Source organism: Oncorhynchus kisutch, linkage group LG24, assembly GCF_002021735.2.
Source record: "Oncorhynchus kisutch isolate 150728-3 linkage group LG24, Okis_V2, whole genome shotgun sequence".
In the NCBI taxonomy this organism is placed as follows: domain Eukaryota; kingdom Metazoa; phylum Chordata; class Actinopteri; order Salmoniformes; family Salmonidae; genus Oncorhynchus; species Oncorhynchus kisutch.
The window spans coordinates 23,566,298-23,586,188 of NC_034197.2; the positions used below are offsets into that span (position 1 = coordinate 23,566,298).

The 19,891-nt window shown below is 45.6% G+C and overlaps 1 protein-coding gene across 1 annotated transcript in view; it reads right to left on the minus strand.

The window, feature by feature from the left end:
• sema3b (sema domain, immunoglobulin domain (Ig), short basic domain, secreted, (semaphorin) 3B) overlaps nucleotides 1-19,891 on the minus strand; it is a 78,541-nt gene that overhangs the window by 7,227 nt on the left and 51,423 nt on the right. The window contains exons 2-11 of the mRNA XM_020459685.2: nucleotides 18,209-18,584; nucleotides 17,051-17,208; nucleotides 15,288-15,350; nucleotides 5,458-5,577; nucleotides 4,994-5,087; nucleotides 4,454-4,573; nucleotides 3,563-3,705; nucleotides 1,257-1,371; nucleotides 1,013-1,082; nucleotides 653-797 (exon numbers count right to left, since the gene is read on the minus strand). Of these exons, the coding sequence (XP_020315274.1) occupies nucleotides 653-797; nucleotides 1,013-1,082; nucleotides 1,257-1,371; nucleotides 3,563-3,705; nucleotides 4,454-4,573; nucleotides 4,994-5,087; nucleotides 5,458-5,577; nucleotides 15,288-15,350; nucleotides 17,051-17,208; nucleotides 18,209-18,395 (1,215 nt within the window). The 5' untranslated portion in view covers nucleotides 18,396-18,584. The remainder of the gene's footprint in view (nucleotides 1-652; nucleotides 798-1,012; nucleotides 1,083-1,256; nucleotides 1,372-3,562; nucleotides 3,706-4,453; nucleotides 4,574-4,993; nucleotides 5,088-5,457; nucleotides 5,578-15,287; nucleotides 15,351-17,050; nucleotides 17,209-18,208; nucleotides 18,585-19,891) is intronic.

The following is a 19,891-nucleotide window of genomic DNA, read 5'->3' on the forward strand; positions in this document are numbered from 1 at the left end:
CTTGAGTTTGTTGTCTTCCTGTAGTGAACACAGATCATCCTGTCTTCAATTTTATTGATTATTTACTTTAAAAAATACCTAAAGTTGTATTACAAAAGTAGTTTGAAATGTTTTGGCAAAGTTTACAGGTAACTTTTGAGATATTTTGTCGTCAAGTTGCGCAAGTTGGAACCGGTGTTTTTCTGGATCAAACGCGCCAAATTAAATGGACATTTTGGATATATATGGACGGAATTAATCGAACAAAAGGACCATTTGTGATGTTTATGGGACATATTGGAGTGCCAGCAAAAGAAGCTCGTCAAAGGTAAGGCATGATTTATATTTTTATTTCTGAGTTTTGTGTCGCGCCTGCAGGGTTTAAATGTTTTCTCTCTTTTGTTTACTATGGTGCTATGCTCAGATAATAGCATCGCTTGCTTTTATTGATCGAATGACTATGACTTTTCAGATCACCCAGCAGTGCTATTGGCAGAGTTAACTCCAGGTAAAGGTTGCAATTCTTCAGCCAATCCTGAACCTGCGACAAAAAATGATTTTGTGTCTTCGCAGCAAAACCTGCAGAATTGGGGTGGATGTATTTTCTGTTCAGTGAATTGTGGAAACAACGGGTAGCCATCTGCGTTCAGTAAATTTCCACAGAGCTACGTACCATGCCAGGGCGTGGGTAGGGGACTTTGCCCTGGAAGGGGACCCACTGATAGTTTGGCCCCTCTTTGTGGGCGAAGGGCCCCAGGAAGGCCCTGCGGATGTCATTCATGGTGTAGATACACACAGCTGATCCCTTGAATACACTGCTGCTGGGAGGCAGGGGACGCACAGTTAGAGACAAGGCCTACTATTAAACACACTATCATAGTCAGGAACTACAGTAACACACAGGGTGGGAAGACACATGCACACACACACACACACACACACACACACACACACACACACACACACACACACACACACACACACACACACACACACAGAATAACTCAATACATCGCCTTGTTTAAACTCTGACCTAGAGGTAGAGAAGACGGTGTAGACCAGAGGGTTCTTCCTGTCCCTGGTCTGCAGCAGGAATACGTCCCCTGTGGCAGGTACACAGGTCAGAGGTCAAACGTCAGAGAAACACAAACATAACCTCCCGCTCTGTCCATTTAGCTCAGATGAATCTTCATTGGTTGTGTGTAGATATCCCCTGCCCAGATATAGCCTGGAGTGAGAGTTAGGATCAGATAACTCAGACTTTAACGGTTACTTACGGAGCTCATCAAAGTAGGTGTCACTGCCGTCACTGCCTGGCACAGAACAGATGAGACGAGTCTTCAGGAAGGTGGTCCACTTATTGACCAGACTACGCTGGCCACCCATATCATTCTGCAACAACAAACCAAATAGACATTATAGACCAATATTATAAAGTCAAGATACCCGTAATAATATGTAACTGTTGTATGAACAATAATCATTGAACAATGTTGTATACAAAACAGTGTCAATGACACAGTATACTGGATGTGTCCACCAGAGGCGAAGGAAAAGTTATGAATGTATGGAATAGTATTAACTAGGGTACGGTATGGTACAGTATGATTAAGTATGGTACAGTATGATTAAGTATGGTACAGCATGATTAAGTATGATACAGTATGGCACAGTATGATTAAGTATGATACAGTATGATTAAGTATGATACAGTATGGTACAGTATGATAAAGTATGATACAGTATGATTAAGCATAATACAGTATGATATAGCATGATTAAGTATGATACAGTATGGTACAGCATGGTACAGTATGATACAGTATGGTACAGTATGGTACAGTGTGATACAGTGTGGTACAGTGTGATTAAGTATGGTACAGCATGATTAAGTATGATAAAGTATGGTACAGTATGATTAAGTATGATACAGTATGGTACAGTGTGATTAAGTATGGTACAGTAGGGTACAGTATGGTACAGTATTATACAGTATGATAAAGTATGATACAGTATGATTAAGCATAATACAGTATGATAAAGCATGATTAAGTATGATACAGTGTGATACAGTATGATACAGTATGATTAAGCATAATACAGTATGATAAAGCATGATTAAGTATGATACAGTATGATTAAGCATAATACAGTATGATAAAGCATGGTTAAGTATGATACAGTGTGATACAGTATGGTACAGTGTGATTAAGTATGGTACAGTATGATAAAGCATGATTAAGTATGATACAGTGTGATACAGTATGATACAGTATGATTAAGCATAATACAGTATGATAAAGCATGATTAAGTATGGTACAGTATGGTACAGTATGGTACAGCATGATACAGTATGGTACAGTATGGTATAGTCTGATACAGTATGATTAAGTATGATACAGTATGGTATATAATGATACAGTATGATTAAGTATGATACAGTATGATACAGTATGGTACAGTGTGGTACAGTCTGATATAGTATGATTAAGTAGGGTACAGTATGGTACAGTATGATTAAGTATGATAAAGTATGGTACAGTCTGATACAGTATGATTAAGTATGGTACAGTATGGTAGAGTATGATTAAGTATGATAGAGTATGATTAAGTATGATACAGTATGATTAAGTATGGTACAGTATGGCACAGTATGATACAGTATGATAAGTATGATTAAGTATGGTGGAGTGTGGTACAGTATGATTAAGTATGGTACAGTATGATTAAGTATGATACAGTATGATAAAGTATGGTATAGTCTGATACAGTATGATTAAGTATGGTACAGTATGGTACAGTATGATTAAGTATGGTACAGTGTGGTACAGTATGATTAAGTATGGTACAGTGTGGTACAGTATGATTAAGTATGGGCAGGTATGGTAGAGTATGATTAAGTATGGTACAGTGTGGTACAGTATGATTAAGTATGGTACAGTGTGGTACGGTAAGATTAAGTATGGTACAGTGTGGTACAGTATGATTAAGTATGGTACAGTGTTGTAGAGTATGATTAAGTATGGTACAGTGTGGTACAATATGATTAAGTATGGTACAGTGTGGTATAGTATGATACAGTATGATTAAGTATGGTACAGTGTGGTACAGTATGATACAGTATGATTAAGTATGGTACAGTGTGGTACAGTATGATTAAGTATGGTACAGTGTGGTACAGTATGGTAGAGTATGATTAAGTATGGTACAGTGTGGTACAGTATGATTAAGTATGGTACAGTGTGGTACAGTATGATACAGTATGAGTAAGTATGGTACAGTGTGGTACAGTATGATAAAGTATGATTAAGTATGGTACAGTGTGGTACAGTATGATACAGTATGATTAAGTATGTTACAGTGTGGTACAGTATGATACAGTATGATTAAGTATGGTACAGTGTGGTACAGTATGATACAGTATGATTAAGTATGGTACAGTGTGGTACAGTATGATACAGTATGATTAAGTATGGTACAGTGTGGTACAGTATGATACAGTATGATTAAGTATGGTACAGTGTGGTACAGTATAAGATGTAATACAGTACAGGTACAGTATAATCTGAGTGGCGTTCTCACCCTGCAGAGCTGTCCAATGCGGGAGTAGGTGGACTTCCCCAGACCCTGAGCCTCCACCGCCGTCTCCCGGAAGAAGAAGAAGATCTTATCATCGTCTGGGTTCTCACTCTCTGGCACCCAGAACGAACCCACAAACTTAGGCTCTGGAGGAGAAAACACTGCATGTGTTATAATGCACTATAAGGCACAATAGGTAATATACATTCACTTATATGAGCCATTATATGTGTGTGTCTCATAGAAAATGTTACCACTTACACACACAATCATACACAATTAGAGATACAAACTTGGTCTCGTAGGAATCGTGCTAATAGTATCAACAACACATACTTACATATGCAGCTACACACCCACACTGACAAACAGTGCACACACTCAACACACACACACTCAACACACACACACTCAACACACACACACTCAACACATACACACACTCAACACATACACACACTCAACACATACACACACTCAACACACACACACTCAACACACACACACTCAACACACACACACTCAACACACACACACACTCAACACATACACACACTCAACACACACACACTCAACACACACAGACACTCAACAGATACACACACTCAACACACACACACCCAACACATACACACACTCAACACATACACACACTCAACACACACACACTCAACACACACACACACTCAACACATACACACACTCAACACATACACACACTCAACACACACACACACACTCAACACACACACACTCAACACACACAGACACTCAACAGATACACACACTCAACACACACACACCCAACACATACACACACTCAACACATACACACACTCAACACACACACACTCAACACACACATACACACACTCAACACATACACACACTCACCGTTGAGCCAGCGTGAGTCGTGTTGTTCAGTGCGGATGGATGGTCGTCCCCCCAGACTGCGGAAGATGGTGAAGTCTCGTCCCATGAGGTCTGTGGCCACACCCGCATACAGCTCATCACCTTAGAGACAGAAAGAGAGGGGGACAACATGCAGTTGCTACGCAATGAATTTATAGTACCTGTGTAAGTGGCTGCAGTGCCATCTCGTACCACCAAAAGACGCCTTGAAGGCTCTTGTGTACTTGTGTACATTTTAGTCATCTAGCAGACATTCTTATCCAGAGCGACTTTCAGTTAGTGCATTCATCTTAGGTAGCTAGGTGGGACAAGCACACATCACAGTCATAGGAAGTACATTTAGTAGAGTAGGCTGATAGCCTAAAGGTTGAATGTATCCCTAACCACAGATCTAGGATCAGATTACCTAAACTATTTACCATTCTAAACCGTTAAGAGGATGACAAGCTTTTGACGCTGTATCAGATAAGGAGAAACTTCCACCTACTCTGTCTGAGAGGCTGACAGAAATGTAAGACTCACCTATCAGTACTGAGGCTGCAGGGTGACGGGGGTCATATGGACTTTTCCCTTTCCCATCCTCCACCTTGGACAGGTCAATCCTGAACACATAGTCCTGGAGGGGGGAGAGAGGGAGAGGGGGAGATGGAAGGGGGAGAGAGAGAGGGGGGGGGGGGGGAGGGGGGGAGAGAGGGGGGGGAGGAGAGAGGGAGGGGGGGGAGAGAGGGGGGGGGGGAGAGGGGGGGAGAGGGGGAGAGGGGGGGGGGAGGGGGGGAGGGAGAGGGGGGTAGAGAGAGAGCGAGGGAGTAGGGAGAGAGGGGAGGGAGTGGGGGGTTACAGTGCAGAGTAGAACCATCATAGATATATAACAGGTGATCAGATAGGATCTCATCCATGGTCTCTACTTGTGTGGATGAAAGAGAGAGAGAACTGGGAAATAGGAAGATGGAGGTGTGTGTGTGTTTTCTTGTATGTGTGCCTCTTACCTCCATCTTCTGTCCCACCTCTACGAAGGCGCAGGTGGGGTGGAAGGCCCCGGTTCCACAGGCATATAGGTGGGTGCGGTTGTAGTGGTGCACTATCTTCACATAGTTCACACAGTCTGTCTGCAATACAAACACACACACACACACCAGTTTAACAATGTCCCTTCTCCCCTCAGTTACAAGCTCCATCAACAGAGCATCCCCTCATTTTACTTTAACTTTCTACCTTCACAATGCATTTAATGATGTGCATTCTTCACATATCTTACACTGCCTGCTTGTAAAACATTATTATTCTCTTCTCCTGTCTGCACCACATCTCCCTCCTCCCTTCTTCCCCTCCTCATATCCACTGCTGCCGTTCTGTCTGACATAAACTGTCCCCTTCGGTATCTTGTTCGATATCTTGTATTACACAGTGATCCTGGTCATCAGTTATGACTAGGTGGCCTCCTGGCAGTGATATCAGCCTCAGTGACGCCAGAGAAGAGAGGAGAGGCGAGAGAAGAGGAGAGCAGAGAAGAACAGAGAAGAGCAGAGAGGAGCAAGGCGGAGCAGAGTGGAGTAGAGCAGAGAGGAGCAGAGAGGAGCAGAGGAGGGCAGAACAGAGCAGAGCGGAGAGCAGTAGAGGAGAGCAGAGAGGAGCAAGGCAGAGCAGAGTGGAGAGCAGTAGAGGAGAGCAGAGAGGAGCAAGGCAGAGCAGAGTGGAGTAGAGCAGAGAGGAGCAGAGGAGGGCAGAACAGAGCAGAGTGGAGAGCAGTAGAGGAGAGCAGAGAGGAGCAAGGCAGAGCAGAGTGGAGTAGAGCAGAGAGGAGCAGGGGAGGGCAGAACAGAGCAGAGCGGAGAGCAGTAGAGGAGAGGAGCAAGGCAGAGGAAAGAAGAGCAGACCTAAAAAGGAGCAGAGGGGAGGGGAGCAGAGTAGAGCAGAGTTGACCAGAGGGGAGCAGATGGGAGTAGAGCGGAGTCGATGGGAGTGGAGGGGAGCAGAAGGGAATAGAGGGTAGTGGAGGGGAGCAGAGGGGAGTAGAAGGGATTAGTTAGTAGTGGAGGGGAGCAGAGGGGAGTAGAGGGGAGTGGGAGGGAGCAGAGTGAAGTAGAAGGGAGTGGAATGGAGCGGAAGGGAGCAGAGAGGAGTAGAGGGGATTAGAGTGGAGTCGAGTGGAGTAGAGGGTAGTGGAAGGGAGCGGAGCGGAGGGGAGGGGAGCGGAAGGGAGCAGAGGGGAGTAGAGGGGAGCAGAGAGGAGTAGAGGGGAGCAGAGAGGAGTAGAGGGGAGTAGAATGGAATAGAGGATAGTAGAGGGTTAGGGCTAACCCTAACCCTAAACCTAACCCTACCCCTCAACGGCCCGTAATGGCCGCTTGCTATAGCATACCAGCGTTTCTAGAAAGTCGGTGGTCACTGACAAAACAAAGCCCTGACGTAACATCCTGCACTAGGTGCCCTTTGACCCCCAGGAATAACAGTGTGCAGCTGAAACACAAGCTCCACAGGCCCAGGGCAGGGAGGGCAGGCAGGGTGGGACACCTTGCACAATGGGCCCTGAGTTAATGAGTAAACTCTACAGGCCGTGACTGAGCCACACACAGGGAGGTTAAAGGAGAGGAGAGGTTTAAAAGGAACCCATCTTACTCCATACAACCATGTTTACCCCTACCAGACGGACCAAGGCCTTTACCTCTGATAGAGACAGCCAGAGAGGTTAACAACCACTCCCCCACTCTACACTTGCCCCTTCCCTCAGTCCCTTAGTGCGGCACCAGCTGTTCTGTTCTCCACTCCCATACTGTAATTATCTATGGGGCCATCCCCCCACCCCTCTCCCTCCTTCCTCTATCTGCTCATCTGAGCAGGTCACTGGTTCCAGCGTGTGGAGTAACCCCCCAGACACCAGCTATTGAACAACACACACGGAGACACAGGCACACACACGCACGTACGTATGCATGCACGAACACACACATCACATCTGTCTGTCCAGGGTCAGGTTTCACCCCTTATCCATCTGGACCCCGGGGGAACACCGGAGAAGAGGTTTACAAAGAGAGCTGACACCACACTGGGGAGATATCAATGTATCTCTTCTTTCTCGTGTGTGTCGGCTCCTCTCTCTGTCAGTGTCTCTATTTGCCTATAAGTCAGTATACATGAACTTAGTGTCTGATTCATCCATCTAGTCCTGTTCTCTGGAATTAGCCAGTGTCCCTCTGGGTCAATCTGGGGGGTTACAAAGCCTGTACCCTTCAGCTATTAATGCTAGGAGGGAAAATATATAAGAGGTCATTTCATCTCCTCAATAAATATAATATACTGAATAGTCCACCTATCATAGGCAAGTATGTGTATGTGTGTGTGTGTGTGTATGTGTGCATGTGCGTGTCACTAAACTTTAAGCCTGTATGTGAGTGTTTGATGTTGAACTAGAATTTAGACATGTTTGTTAACCAGTCGTCTCTGTTCTCTCTATTCTGTCTTTATCCCTGTTTGGCTGTGCCCCGCCCCAGTGAGTGACATACAGGGTTATGTACCCAGTGACGCTGTAGCCCAGCCTGGCCCTGCCTGCTAACCGGAGTTCTGCCTCATTAACCCAGACACACACAGCCCTGCTGCCCTGGTCTGGAACAAAGGGCTTCACAGAGCCTGGCGCTTTCAAAGACTGGGGGTGTCAGAGACCATGGGGGTCAGAGACCAAAGGGGGGTCAGAAATGGGGGGGTTGTCAGAGACCAGGGGGGAGGCAGACCCTCTGGTATTGCAGCCCTATTGCATACACTCTAACACACACACACACACACACACACACACACACACACACACACACACACACACACACACACACACACACACACACACACACACACACACACACACACACACACACACACACACACACACACAGAGCGAGGCAGACAGAGGGAGGCTTTGATGTTTGGCAATGTGGAGGAGAGAGAGAGAGAAAGGGTGAGGTCACCCTCAACTGGAGCCCCAGCACCTCACACAGGAGTAACAGAGCAACGGACACCCCGCCCAGACCAGCAGGACACCCTCCCAGACCTGCGCTAACCCCTCCCGAAGGACCTGTACCGGGAGAACCACCAGCGGCAAGGAGACATACACCCCCCCCCCCCCCCCCCCAAGCAAACCCTGGCCAAACCCTTCCAGATCAGACCTACACCTCTTCTGCCCTCCACCCATGCCTCCGCCCCCTCAGCAAGGACCTCAACATGACAGCCGCACATATGCCCAGGCCATGAGCAGAGCAACAGGCCCAACCTCCACTAATACTTTAACGATGACAGCTTCTCCATCCTAGATGGAGAGATGAACCACATCCAGACCCAGAGAGATGTACTACTCTGTGACGACCTAAATGCCAGAACTGGACATTAACCTGACACTCTCAGCACACAGGGGGACAAACACCTACCCCCCCCAAACGGGTCACAACTCCTGCAGCTCTGTCATATGCTGGGTCTGTACATAGTCGACGGGCTTTGAGGGGACTCCAATGGTAGGTACACCTACAGCTCATGCCTTGGCAGTAGTACTGTAGTACTTTATCACTGACCTCAACCCAGATTCTCCCAGAGTTCACAGTCAGCCCACTGACACCCCTATCAGATTGGAGCAAAATCACAGTCTACCTGAACAGAGCAATACTCAACCCTGAGGCATTACAGCCAACGGAACTGCATAATATTAAGAAATGTTATCGATGGAAGGAAAGTAGTGTAGAAATGAATTAGGTAACAAAAATTTCCATCCCATTTAGACAACTTCCTGGACAAATGTTTCACTGTAATAGTGAAGGTGTACATTTGGCAGGGAAGGCCAAATATTATATTTGACCTTTAACTTCCCTATTAAAAACAAAAATTCAACCAGCCAATCTAGGAAAATGAACAACAATGAAAAATGGTTTGATGAAGAATGCAAAAACCTAAGAAAGTAATTGAGAAACCTATCCAACCTATCCAACCAAAAACATAGAGACCCCAGAAAATCTGAGCCTACGCCTTCACTATGGTGAATCACTAAAACAATATAGAAATTCACTACGGAAAAAATAAGGAACAGGATGGCAGAAATCAGCTCAATGTAATTGAAAAATCCATAGAATCTAACCTCTTCTGGGGAAATTGGAACACACTAAACAAACAACAAACACTAAACAAACAACAAAAACTAAACAAACACGAAAAGTGATCTATTCAAAACGGAGATGTATGGATAAACCACTTCTCCATTATGTGTGTCTCTATAACAAAGAACAAACATCAAAAACAAATACATGATCAATTACAGATCTTAGAATCAGCCTATTAAAGACTATCAGAACCCATTCAATTACATTGAATGAACTACAGGACAAAACACAAACCGCCCAACCCAAAAAGGCCTGTGGTGTTGAGGGTATCTTACATGAAGACCACAAATTCCAAATGGCTATACTTAAGATCTTTATCATCCTCCTCAGCTCTGGTATCTTCCCCAATATTTGAAACCAAGGACTGGTCCTTCCAATCCACAAAAGTGGAGACAAATTTGACCTCAATAACTATCCTGGGATATGCATTAACAGCAACCTTGGGAAAATCCTCAACATTATTATTAACAGCAGGTTAGTTCTTTCCTCAGCGAAAACAATGTGCTGAGCAAATGCCAAATTGGCTTTTTACCAAATTACCGTACGACAGACCACGTATTCACCCTGCACACCCTAATTGGCAAACAAAAAAAACAAAAAAAACACAACACTTTCTTTCCACAGGGCCGTGGGGTGAGACAGGGATGCAGCTTGAGCCCCACCCTCTTTAACATGTATATCAAACAATTGGTGAGGGAAATGTCTACTGTTTGCTGATGATTTGGTGCTTCTCTCCCCAACCATGGAGGGTCTACAGCGGCACTTAGATCTTCTGCACAGATTCTGCCAAACCTGGGTGCCCTGACAGTAAATCTCAGTAAGACAAAAAAATTATGGTCATCCAAAAAAGGCCCAGTTCCCAAGACCACAAATACAAATTCCATCTAGACACCATTTCCCTAGAGCACACCAAAAAACATACCTACTTCCACCTAAACATCAGCACCACAGGTAACTTCCACAAAGCTGTGAACGATTTGAGAGACAAGGTAAGAAGGGCCTTCTACGCCATCAAAAGGAACATCAAAACACTTGAATCAGTTATAGAACCCATTGTCCTTTATGGTTGTAAGGTCTGGGATCCGCTCACCAACCAAGAATTCATAAAATGGAACAAACACCAAATTGAGACAACATGCAGAATTCTGTAAAAACATCCTCCGTGACTAACGTACAACACCAAATAATGTATGCACAGCAGAATTAAGATGATACCCACTAATTATAAAAAATCCCAAAATATCTGTTAAATTCTACAACCCCCTAAAGGAAGCGATTCCCAAACCTTCCATTGCAAAGCCATCATCTACAAAGACATTAACCTAGAGGAGAGACCCCTAAGCAAGCTGGTCCTGGGGCTCTGATCACAAACACAAACAGACCACACAGAACCTCAGGACAGCAACACAATTAGACCCAACCACATCATGAGAAAACAAAAAGATAATTACTTGACACATTGGAAAGAATTAACAAACAAACTGAGCAAAAACTGGAATGCTATTTGGCCCTAAACAGAGAGTTCACAGCGACAGAATACCTGACCACTGTGACTGACCCAAAATTAAGAAATGCTTTAACTGTGTACAGATTTAATGAGCATGACCTTGCTATTGAGCATGGCCTTGCTATTGAGCATAGTCTTGCCTTTTGTACTTCAACTATTTGCACTTTGTTACAACACTGTACATAGCCATGATATGACATTTGAATTATCTCTATTCCTTTGAAATGTTCACTGTTCATTTTGATTAATTATTTAACTTTTGTTTATTATCTATTTTACTTGCTTTGGCAATTTAAACACATTTCCCTTGTCAATAAAGCCTTATGAGTTGAAGGGTATAAACAGAAAGAGATAAAAGAGAGAGAGAGAAAGAGAGTGATTGAGAGAGAGAAAAATACTGTAAGAGAGAGAGAGAAGCGAAAGTGAGAGAGTGAGAAGCGAGAGAGAGAACGTAAGAAGCAAGAGAGAGAGAGAGAACGTGAGAAGCGAGAGAGAGAGAGAGTGAGAAGCGAGGGAGAGTGAGAAGCTAGAGAGAGAGTGAGAAGAGAAAAAAGGTATGAAGAGAAGAGGCTTTAAGAGAGAGAGGGAGGGGGGAATTGAGTAAGTGATCCCAATGTCAGAAGCCAGGGTTCTCCCTGACTCCACTCGCATGGGTCACCTGACCCCTGACCCCACAATAGCCCATTCATTAAACACTCCTCTCCTCTGACTGAGAACATGCACATCACAGCCGCTACACAGGGCAGGTTACTACAGCACACAAGGGCGGGTGACTCTCTCTCTCTCTGTTTTTATCCTACTCTCTCTCTTTCCCTTCCTTTCTCTTTCTCTCTCCCACCTCTATCTCTGTCTCTACCTATTCATTTCTCTCATCTTCTTTATTCTCTATCTCTGTCTGTCTGTCTTTATCCTTCTATACTATACATACTGCCTATATCTCTCTAACCCCCAGCCCCTTCTACCTCTCTCTCTCTCTCTCTCTCACTCTCAGAGTGCTGAACGCTTGGCTGGTCTGTGGTAAGAGAGTGGCACTCTGACAGTCAGGGGTTTAGTACAATAGAGCTCTGTGAGAACCAGGATAGAGAAACCATCCAGGAAATTCCTTCCTTTAATAATGTTAATGACTAAGAATAACACGGTGCACAGTGGCAGGGTGCTCCCATAATTAAGCACTTTACAGTAGAAGGAAATAATTTTGAGCAGTAAAAAAAATGAATAAAATCCAAAGCATACCCTTGGACAGTTTTGCTTGCTAATTATTTTGCCCTTACACAATGCCATTCTACTTAGCAAGTCCGGAATGAATCCCATGTATTACCAGACAACATTTCACGTTAACGTTTGGCTAGGACTGCAGGTTAAGCAGTCTAGCAGAAAGCCGAAGACATTGAAATAGATCTGTCCTCATCCTTTGTGACCTGTTTACTGTGTGAAGTGCGTACAGAATATGACTTTGATTCCTCGGCTACATTGGGCTGAGAATCACCCTGTGAAAACGGAGCACATTTGTGAGAGGCAGAGAGACAGGACCAAGACAGTCCTGGCTCATCCATAAAATGAAATTAGTCTCTTTGTTTCTCTGGGAAAAAACAGGACAGATAGAAAAACAGATAGTGAAAGAGGAAAAGAGAGAGAACTTCTTTTTTCTTTCCTGCCCTGGTTCAGGCCACTCCCTGCAGAGACACACACTGCACTATAATTAGGGGTCAAGAGTGAGATCACTGTGTGTGTGTGTGTGTGTGTGTGTGTGTGTGTGTGTGTGTGTGTGTGTGTGTGTGTGTGTGTGTGTGTGTGTGTGTGTGTGTGTGTGTGTGTGTGTGTGTGTGTGTGTGTGTGTCTCTCTCAGGTGATATTAGGACCTCACAGTCGGATGACTTATGAGCTTATGTAGTCACACTGTCTATGGCACAGCCCACCTTGTCTCCGAAAGTCCTATTCGCACGGGACTAGTATTACTAGAGAACGTTGATTATGTAATTATTACCCGGTTATTCCAGCAGACAATTCAGACGGGATAGTTTCTTTTTACAAACTGCCTCCAGTAATTGTTCATTTTTTTCAATAAATGTACAGTTATGATGGAAGCCTGGAGGTTTTTATTCTAGTAGTGAAGATATTCAGGTCGATAACAGGGCATCACTGTTAACTCGCGCTTGTTTCCCAACTTTCTTTACCATACCAAACCATGTTTTGTAAAGTGTCGCCATTATATTTGAATTGAGGAATATTTTAGCGATCCGCAGTATACGTCATAAAAGCATTGACTGTAAAAAAACATTTAGGCCCTTCATTTATAGGCTATGAGCAGCACGTCATAAAATGTATCAAATCAGTTATTCTTTTCTTGCTCAAACCGTGAGCAACACATGTCAAACTCCGACATTTCTTTCAAAACACAGGGATTGGCATGGAATTTCGATTGGCATGGGACTAGTGTTAACAGAGGAGTTTGGAGTTTGCCAAAAAACTGTAAATGATTCTGGCTGGAATTGTTACTCTCCTGCCATATAAAAATGACTGACAATGCAGATACGGACAGGACTAAAATGACAGATGTGGTGTTTTGTGCTCGTGCACATAATTACATTACCTGACCTCCAAATTACATTTTTATTTTATTTAACTAGGCAAGTCAGTTAGGGAAAAAAAACGTATTTACAATGACGGCCTCGGAACAGTGGGTTAACTACCTTGCTCAGGGGCAGAACAACAGATTTATACTAGCCCAAAGCTTTAACCACTAGGCGGTCGCTACCTGTCGCTACCTGCCACCCCCAACATCACCTGAACTCCCCAGTAAAACTAATCCCGGCCGAATAGGACTTAAGACAAATGCAGACAGAAGACCAAAACCTCACCTACATATTTTATGAAAAAGAAAGGAGAGAAAGAGAGAGAGGACAAACAGCTGGTTTCATCCTTCTCAGTGCATTCAGACACCCACGTCAATCAGTGATGCTTGGTGTAGTCTGTCTGTGTCATTATTTAAACACAACACACCACAGAGCAAACACCCAGGAGACCAGATAATGACACTGCCTAATCCACACACACACACACACACACACACACACACACACACACACACACACACACACACACACACACACACACACACACACACACACACACACACACACACACACAGATGAATGTAGGCACACGTCCACAGTCAGAGACACACACATGGTCAGGGTCACCATGTGATATTGAGAAAAGGGAGGAAACGGAAGAGAGAGAAAGAGGAGGGAAAATACAATGAAAGCATTTATCTTGGGCCCTAATGTGATCCTACTTCTTTCCTTTGCTCATTCTGTCTTTTCCTCACCTCTTTTCTCTCCAGCATACACACACACACACACACACACACACACACACACACACACACACACACACACACACACACACACACACACACACACAGTTTTTTAGGTGAAACAGGAGCCAGTTGTGCATTATGAATGGGGCTCGTTGTCGGTCTCCTCCAGCTGTGTAATCATACTGATTAGGGATTTCTGTTATCCAGAGCTCCACACATTCACACACAGATCCTGCGCACGCACGAATGTGCACGAACACACAAGCACATCCACGAACATGCATTATGTGAATACACACACTCACATACAGACACACATTTAGCTTTAAGTGAGAGAGCTAGATGTGCAAAGTGTATATTTGGGTGGTCTGAGTGGCCTAAGGAGTTTGTAGGGTGTGTCAGTGGAACCCTACCCTGTCTGCACCCACCTACAGCCAGAGGAAGGAGTGTTCAGGCCCCAGGTCAGAACAATGGAGAGGATTGGACAGTCACACACATTCACCATCCAACACAAACAACCCAGTCAACTAAACCTTTAGTTCACTGACATACAGCACACTGTAGTTACTAACACTTCCGCTCTATGTGAGTGGGTGAAAGGCAAAAGGAGGATTAGGAAATCAGAGTGTGAGATGTGTCCGGATATACTGTGGCTTTAACTGGGTGGTGATATTGAATAAGAGTAGTGTTGGAAAGTGACCTTTCACAGCTGGTTTATTTCTGTCTGAGAAGTCTTACATCCTCAGAGTCACAGGAACCAATGTACTGTCTGCCTCTGTGAGATGCTGTATATCAGAATAAACATGAGAGTTTAAAACCTCTAAATAAAGTATTGTGATGGTAGCAGTGGCTGTTACTCACATTGATGTCCTTTCCTGCCCAGTTACACTCCTCCCTCCAGTCCACCGGGGCTGGCCAGTAGATCTGAAATGCACAGGTCAGAGGTCAGAGGAGGCAGCAGGATGGAGGTAGGTCTGGGGTCGTGACCTCAAGCAGGGACAGGCCTGCCCGCCACCCTGAGGGACATTTCTGAGGGAGCGCCTCTCTTCTCTCCTACTTTCTATCACTCTTCCTCTCTTCCTCTCTTCCTGGCCCCCACACCATGATAGAGCTGAGAATCCACAAGTCACACAGTAGAAAAGCACACGACCACGAGCGAAAACAGCTTTAACGACAAGAGAGCCACTAGTGCGAAAACAAGCTGTAAATCATATCTCACCAAACCACAAACAGAGTCAAACAATCTGCTCAGCACTCAGATTTCACACAGTCTGCAAGAACCTACAGACCCTGTAAAGTGTAGGGTTATAGGGTGCATGTTAGGTTGGTTATAGGGTATGGGTTAGTGAGTTACGTGTGTGTGTGTGTGTGTGTGTGTGTGTGTGTGTGTGTGTGTGTGTGTGTGTGTGCGTGCGTGTGTCCTCACAAGGATAGTAAAACTATAAAACAAATTAAATGTGGGGACATTTCAACGGTCCTCACAAGGAATAGGCACATTTTAGGTTTACAATTAGGGTTAGGGTTAGGGTTAAGGATTAGGAGTTCAGTTTAGGGTTAGGGGTTTGTGATTAGGGTATAGGGTTATGGTTAGGGGTTAGGGTTAGGGGTTTGTGATTAGGGTATAGGGTTATGGTTAGGGGTTAGGGTTAAGGATTAGGAGTTCGGTTTAGGGTTAGGGGTTTGTGATTAGGGTATAGGGTTCTGGTTAGGGGTTAGGGTTAGCGTTAGGGGTTTGTGATTAGGGTATAGGGTTATGGTTAGGGGTTAGGGTTAGGGTTAGGGGTTTGTGATTAGGGTATAGGGTTATGGTTAGGGGTTAGGGTTAAGGATTAGGAGTTCGGTTTAGGGTTAGGGGTTTGTGATTAGGGTATAGGGTTATGGTTAGGGCTTTGTGATTAGGGTATAGGGTTAGGGGTTAGGGGTTTGTGATTAGGGTATAGGGTTATGGTTTAGGGTTAGGGGTTTGTGATTAGGGTATAGGGTTATGGTTTAGGGTTAGGGGTTTGTGATTAGGGTATAGGGTTATGGTTAGGGGTTTGTGATTAGGGTATAGGGTTATGGTTAGGGGTTAGGGAAAACTGGATTTTGAATGGGAGTCAATTGTTTGGTCCCCACAAGGATAGTAAAACAAACGTATGTGTGTGTGTGCATCTGTCTGAACGCGTGTGCATGTGTGTGAGAGAGGTGTTGACAGGTAATCAGAGATTGTGTGACCCCCAAATCGCCATGGTAACCCTTGATCCCCATGTCTGCTCCGAGAGGATAAGAGTGAGATGAGATCCATCAGTCTGTCAGCACAACTGTGACACGCTAGAGCACCACTAATTCACCATGACATAGCAGAGTGTTGTCTTATCTCTATGATTATCTACCATAACAAAGATATCTGTGTGTCCAAACCTGGGTCATCTTATCTTAACATCACATTCTTTACAAAAATGGATCATTGGACCATTTTGAATGTATGTCAAATGACACACAGGAAATATCAATGTAAAATTACTTTTCAGTTTCATGAAAATGTCAGATTTATGATATTCACTAACATTAGTGTAAACATTTTCACATAGCATGGGGTAAATTGGTCATTGATTGATTGATTAATGGATGACAGGCAGACTGACCTTGTGCTCCTGCTTGGCGATGTTATCCAGGCTGAGTGACAAGAGGAAGTTGCGTGCGCCCACGAACAGCCGTCCTCTCTCCTCATCCAATAAAAGAGCGCTGAAACAGCACGAGCGCTCCAGCTCGAACCGCCGCACGCCATGGAACTGCTGCAGCTCTGAAACACAACACACACAGTGGATCATACAGACATTACATTGAACTCTCCTAGTCAAAAGGGCCCTGAAATGTACATTTTTCATCAGAGCAAATAGGTGTTTTGCTCTGCTTATGTCGATAAATGAGTCCCTATTTGATGGTTATGACGTTTTTTACAAGGCCATACAACTGGAAGTGGTTGTTTAGTTCTACTGCCAGGGTCAGTCCAGGGCAGTGGTGTCACTCGTCAGAATGGCACAGGAGGTTGGTGGCACCTTAATTGGGAAGGACCGGCTCGTGGTAATGGCTGGAGCGGAATCAGTGGAATGGTATCAAATACATTCAACACATGGTTTACGTCATTCCATTTGCTCTGTTCCATCCATTACTATGAGCCGTCCTCCCCTCAGCAGCCTGGTCTCTGTTACAGCTTTGGAATCAGCTGTCTCAGCAGGGCTTCTAAGATCTGGCTTCTAAGATTCTCTTCTCATAATATAATAATACAAATATATGCCGTTTCGCAGACACTTTTATCCAAAGCTTCTCACAGTAATGTAAGGGTGACTCAATGAATATAAACCCACAGCCCTAGCCTTGCAAGTGTCATGCTCTCCTTGGCCTAATCTCCTCTCTCACTGGGGAACCCTGTCAGTGTTCAACTGTAACCGTTGAGACAGGGATATCCCATGATTTAATGGCACATTCTCCGAACAGGGCCTGTGTCATCATGTAGATGAGAAGTAGTTCTGGAACACTTGTAGGTGTCTGAACTGCTGGTAAACCCACACTGGGGCCTTGTGTTTTGTGCAGGATAGAAAAGCACCTAATTTGTGTGGGTTTGTTCATCATTGAGCTGACATCTTACATTGAAGTGACTCACGAGACAGAACCCAACCCTGTTCCAGTGAGCCCGGCCAAGAACAACAGTGACCACATTAGTCCTGCTGGCTACTGTTCAGAGGTGTTTATGAAAAGGCTATGCCTCTATATTATAGCAACTGGAGCATAGCAGGCCTTACCTTTGTAGGAGAGCTTCATGCGAGGGGAGGAGGAGGAGAATGGGTGTGAGGAGGATGAGGAGGGTGAAGAGGAGTCGCTGGTCTTGGGAATTCCGCTGGACGAGACCTGGGAGGCCTTGAGCCCCAAGAGGAGCAGGGAGCTACATGTCACCATCATCGCCATCATCATCATTACGGTCATCATCATGGCGTCCTGGGGTTGGCAGTAGCCTGGCACGGCTAGCGTTGGAATGGGTTGGGATGTTGTCGTCACGCTCCTCTCCAATCGGTTCTCAGCCTTCCTGTGTAGTGTGGCGTTCCCTGTTCTGCGTCTGCTGTACCGTACACCTCTCAGCTCTGATGGGACTGAAGCAGCTTCTCACAGTGGCACTGGAACCTACAAATAATCAAGCAGAGAGGCACACTTTACAAATCCGGCCGACAAAGGTAGATCTCTACACCACCCTCCCCTCCTCCACTCCTCCCCTCCTCCACTCCTCCCCTCCTCCACTCCTCCACTCCTCCACTCCTCCCCTCCTCCCCTCCTCCCCTCCTCCACTCCTCCCCTCCTCCACTCCTCCCCTCCTCCCCTCCTCCCCCCTCCCCTCCTCCACTCCTCCCCTCCTCCCCTCCTCCCCTCCTCCACTCCTCCCCTCCTCCCCTCCTCCACTCCTCCCCGCCTCCCCTCCTCCACTCCTCCCCTCCTCCCCTCCTCCACTCCTCCCCTCCTCCCCTCCTCCACTCCTCCCCTCATCCCCTCCTCCACTCCTCCCCTCCTCCCCTCCTCCCCTCCTCCCCTCCTCCACTCCTCCCCTCCTCCCCTCCTCCCCTCCTCCACTCCTCCCCTCCTCCCCTCCTCCACTCCTCCACTCCTCCCCTCCTCCCCTCCTCCACTCCTCCACTCCTCCCCTCCTCCACTCCTACCCTCCTCCACTCCTCCACTCCTCCCCTCCTCCACTCCTCCACTCCTCCACTCCTCCCCTCCTTCCTCTTCTAGCACCAGGGGGTAATTTTAGTCAGGCACAGAGGCTAATGGCTGATGCCCAGCCCCACTCCTGTTAATGCCAGCTTCTATAAAGACCAGCTGTAATCGATTCACATTACGGGACACCATCCAAGGCCCATCAAACACCCAGCCCTGGTCACCTCTATGGGGGGCAGGGGATGGGGAGGACATGGTAAGCTGGGTGTGGTAGGGGCCCAGTGAAAGATATGTGGGGTGAGATATGTTGGGTGGCCCAGTGCCATGTCCAGTCTAATCCCCAACACAAGCGCCCCCTCTGTGGCAGCGCCAACACGGCCTGGGATGGCATGTCTTCTCATTCCTCTCTGTGTCTCTGCTATCCAACTGGCAGATCATTTTACACCAGATGACTTTTCCTCATTACCGGCAACCACTAATGAAGTGCACTGCAAATGAACTGGCCAGTCAAAGTGATAGGATGCTGGGATATGTGTGTGCATGGACACTTCTACAGCTATTTTACCAGGCTCCTGGTATGTGACACACATACTGTACAGTGCACATTTTCACATGCACTAGCGTACAGAAAACGGACATGCACTCTCACATACACACACGCAGGCACACACAAGCACACAAGCACACACCACAAAGGAATGCACATCGCACACATACAATCAAAATCTTTCACCGCTTTGAACCCTCTCCTCAGACAGCCACAACAATAAAGTGTTTCAGTG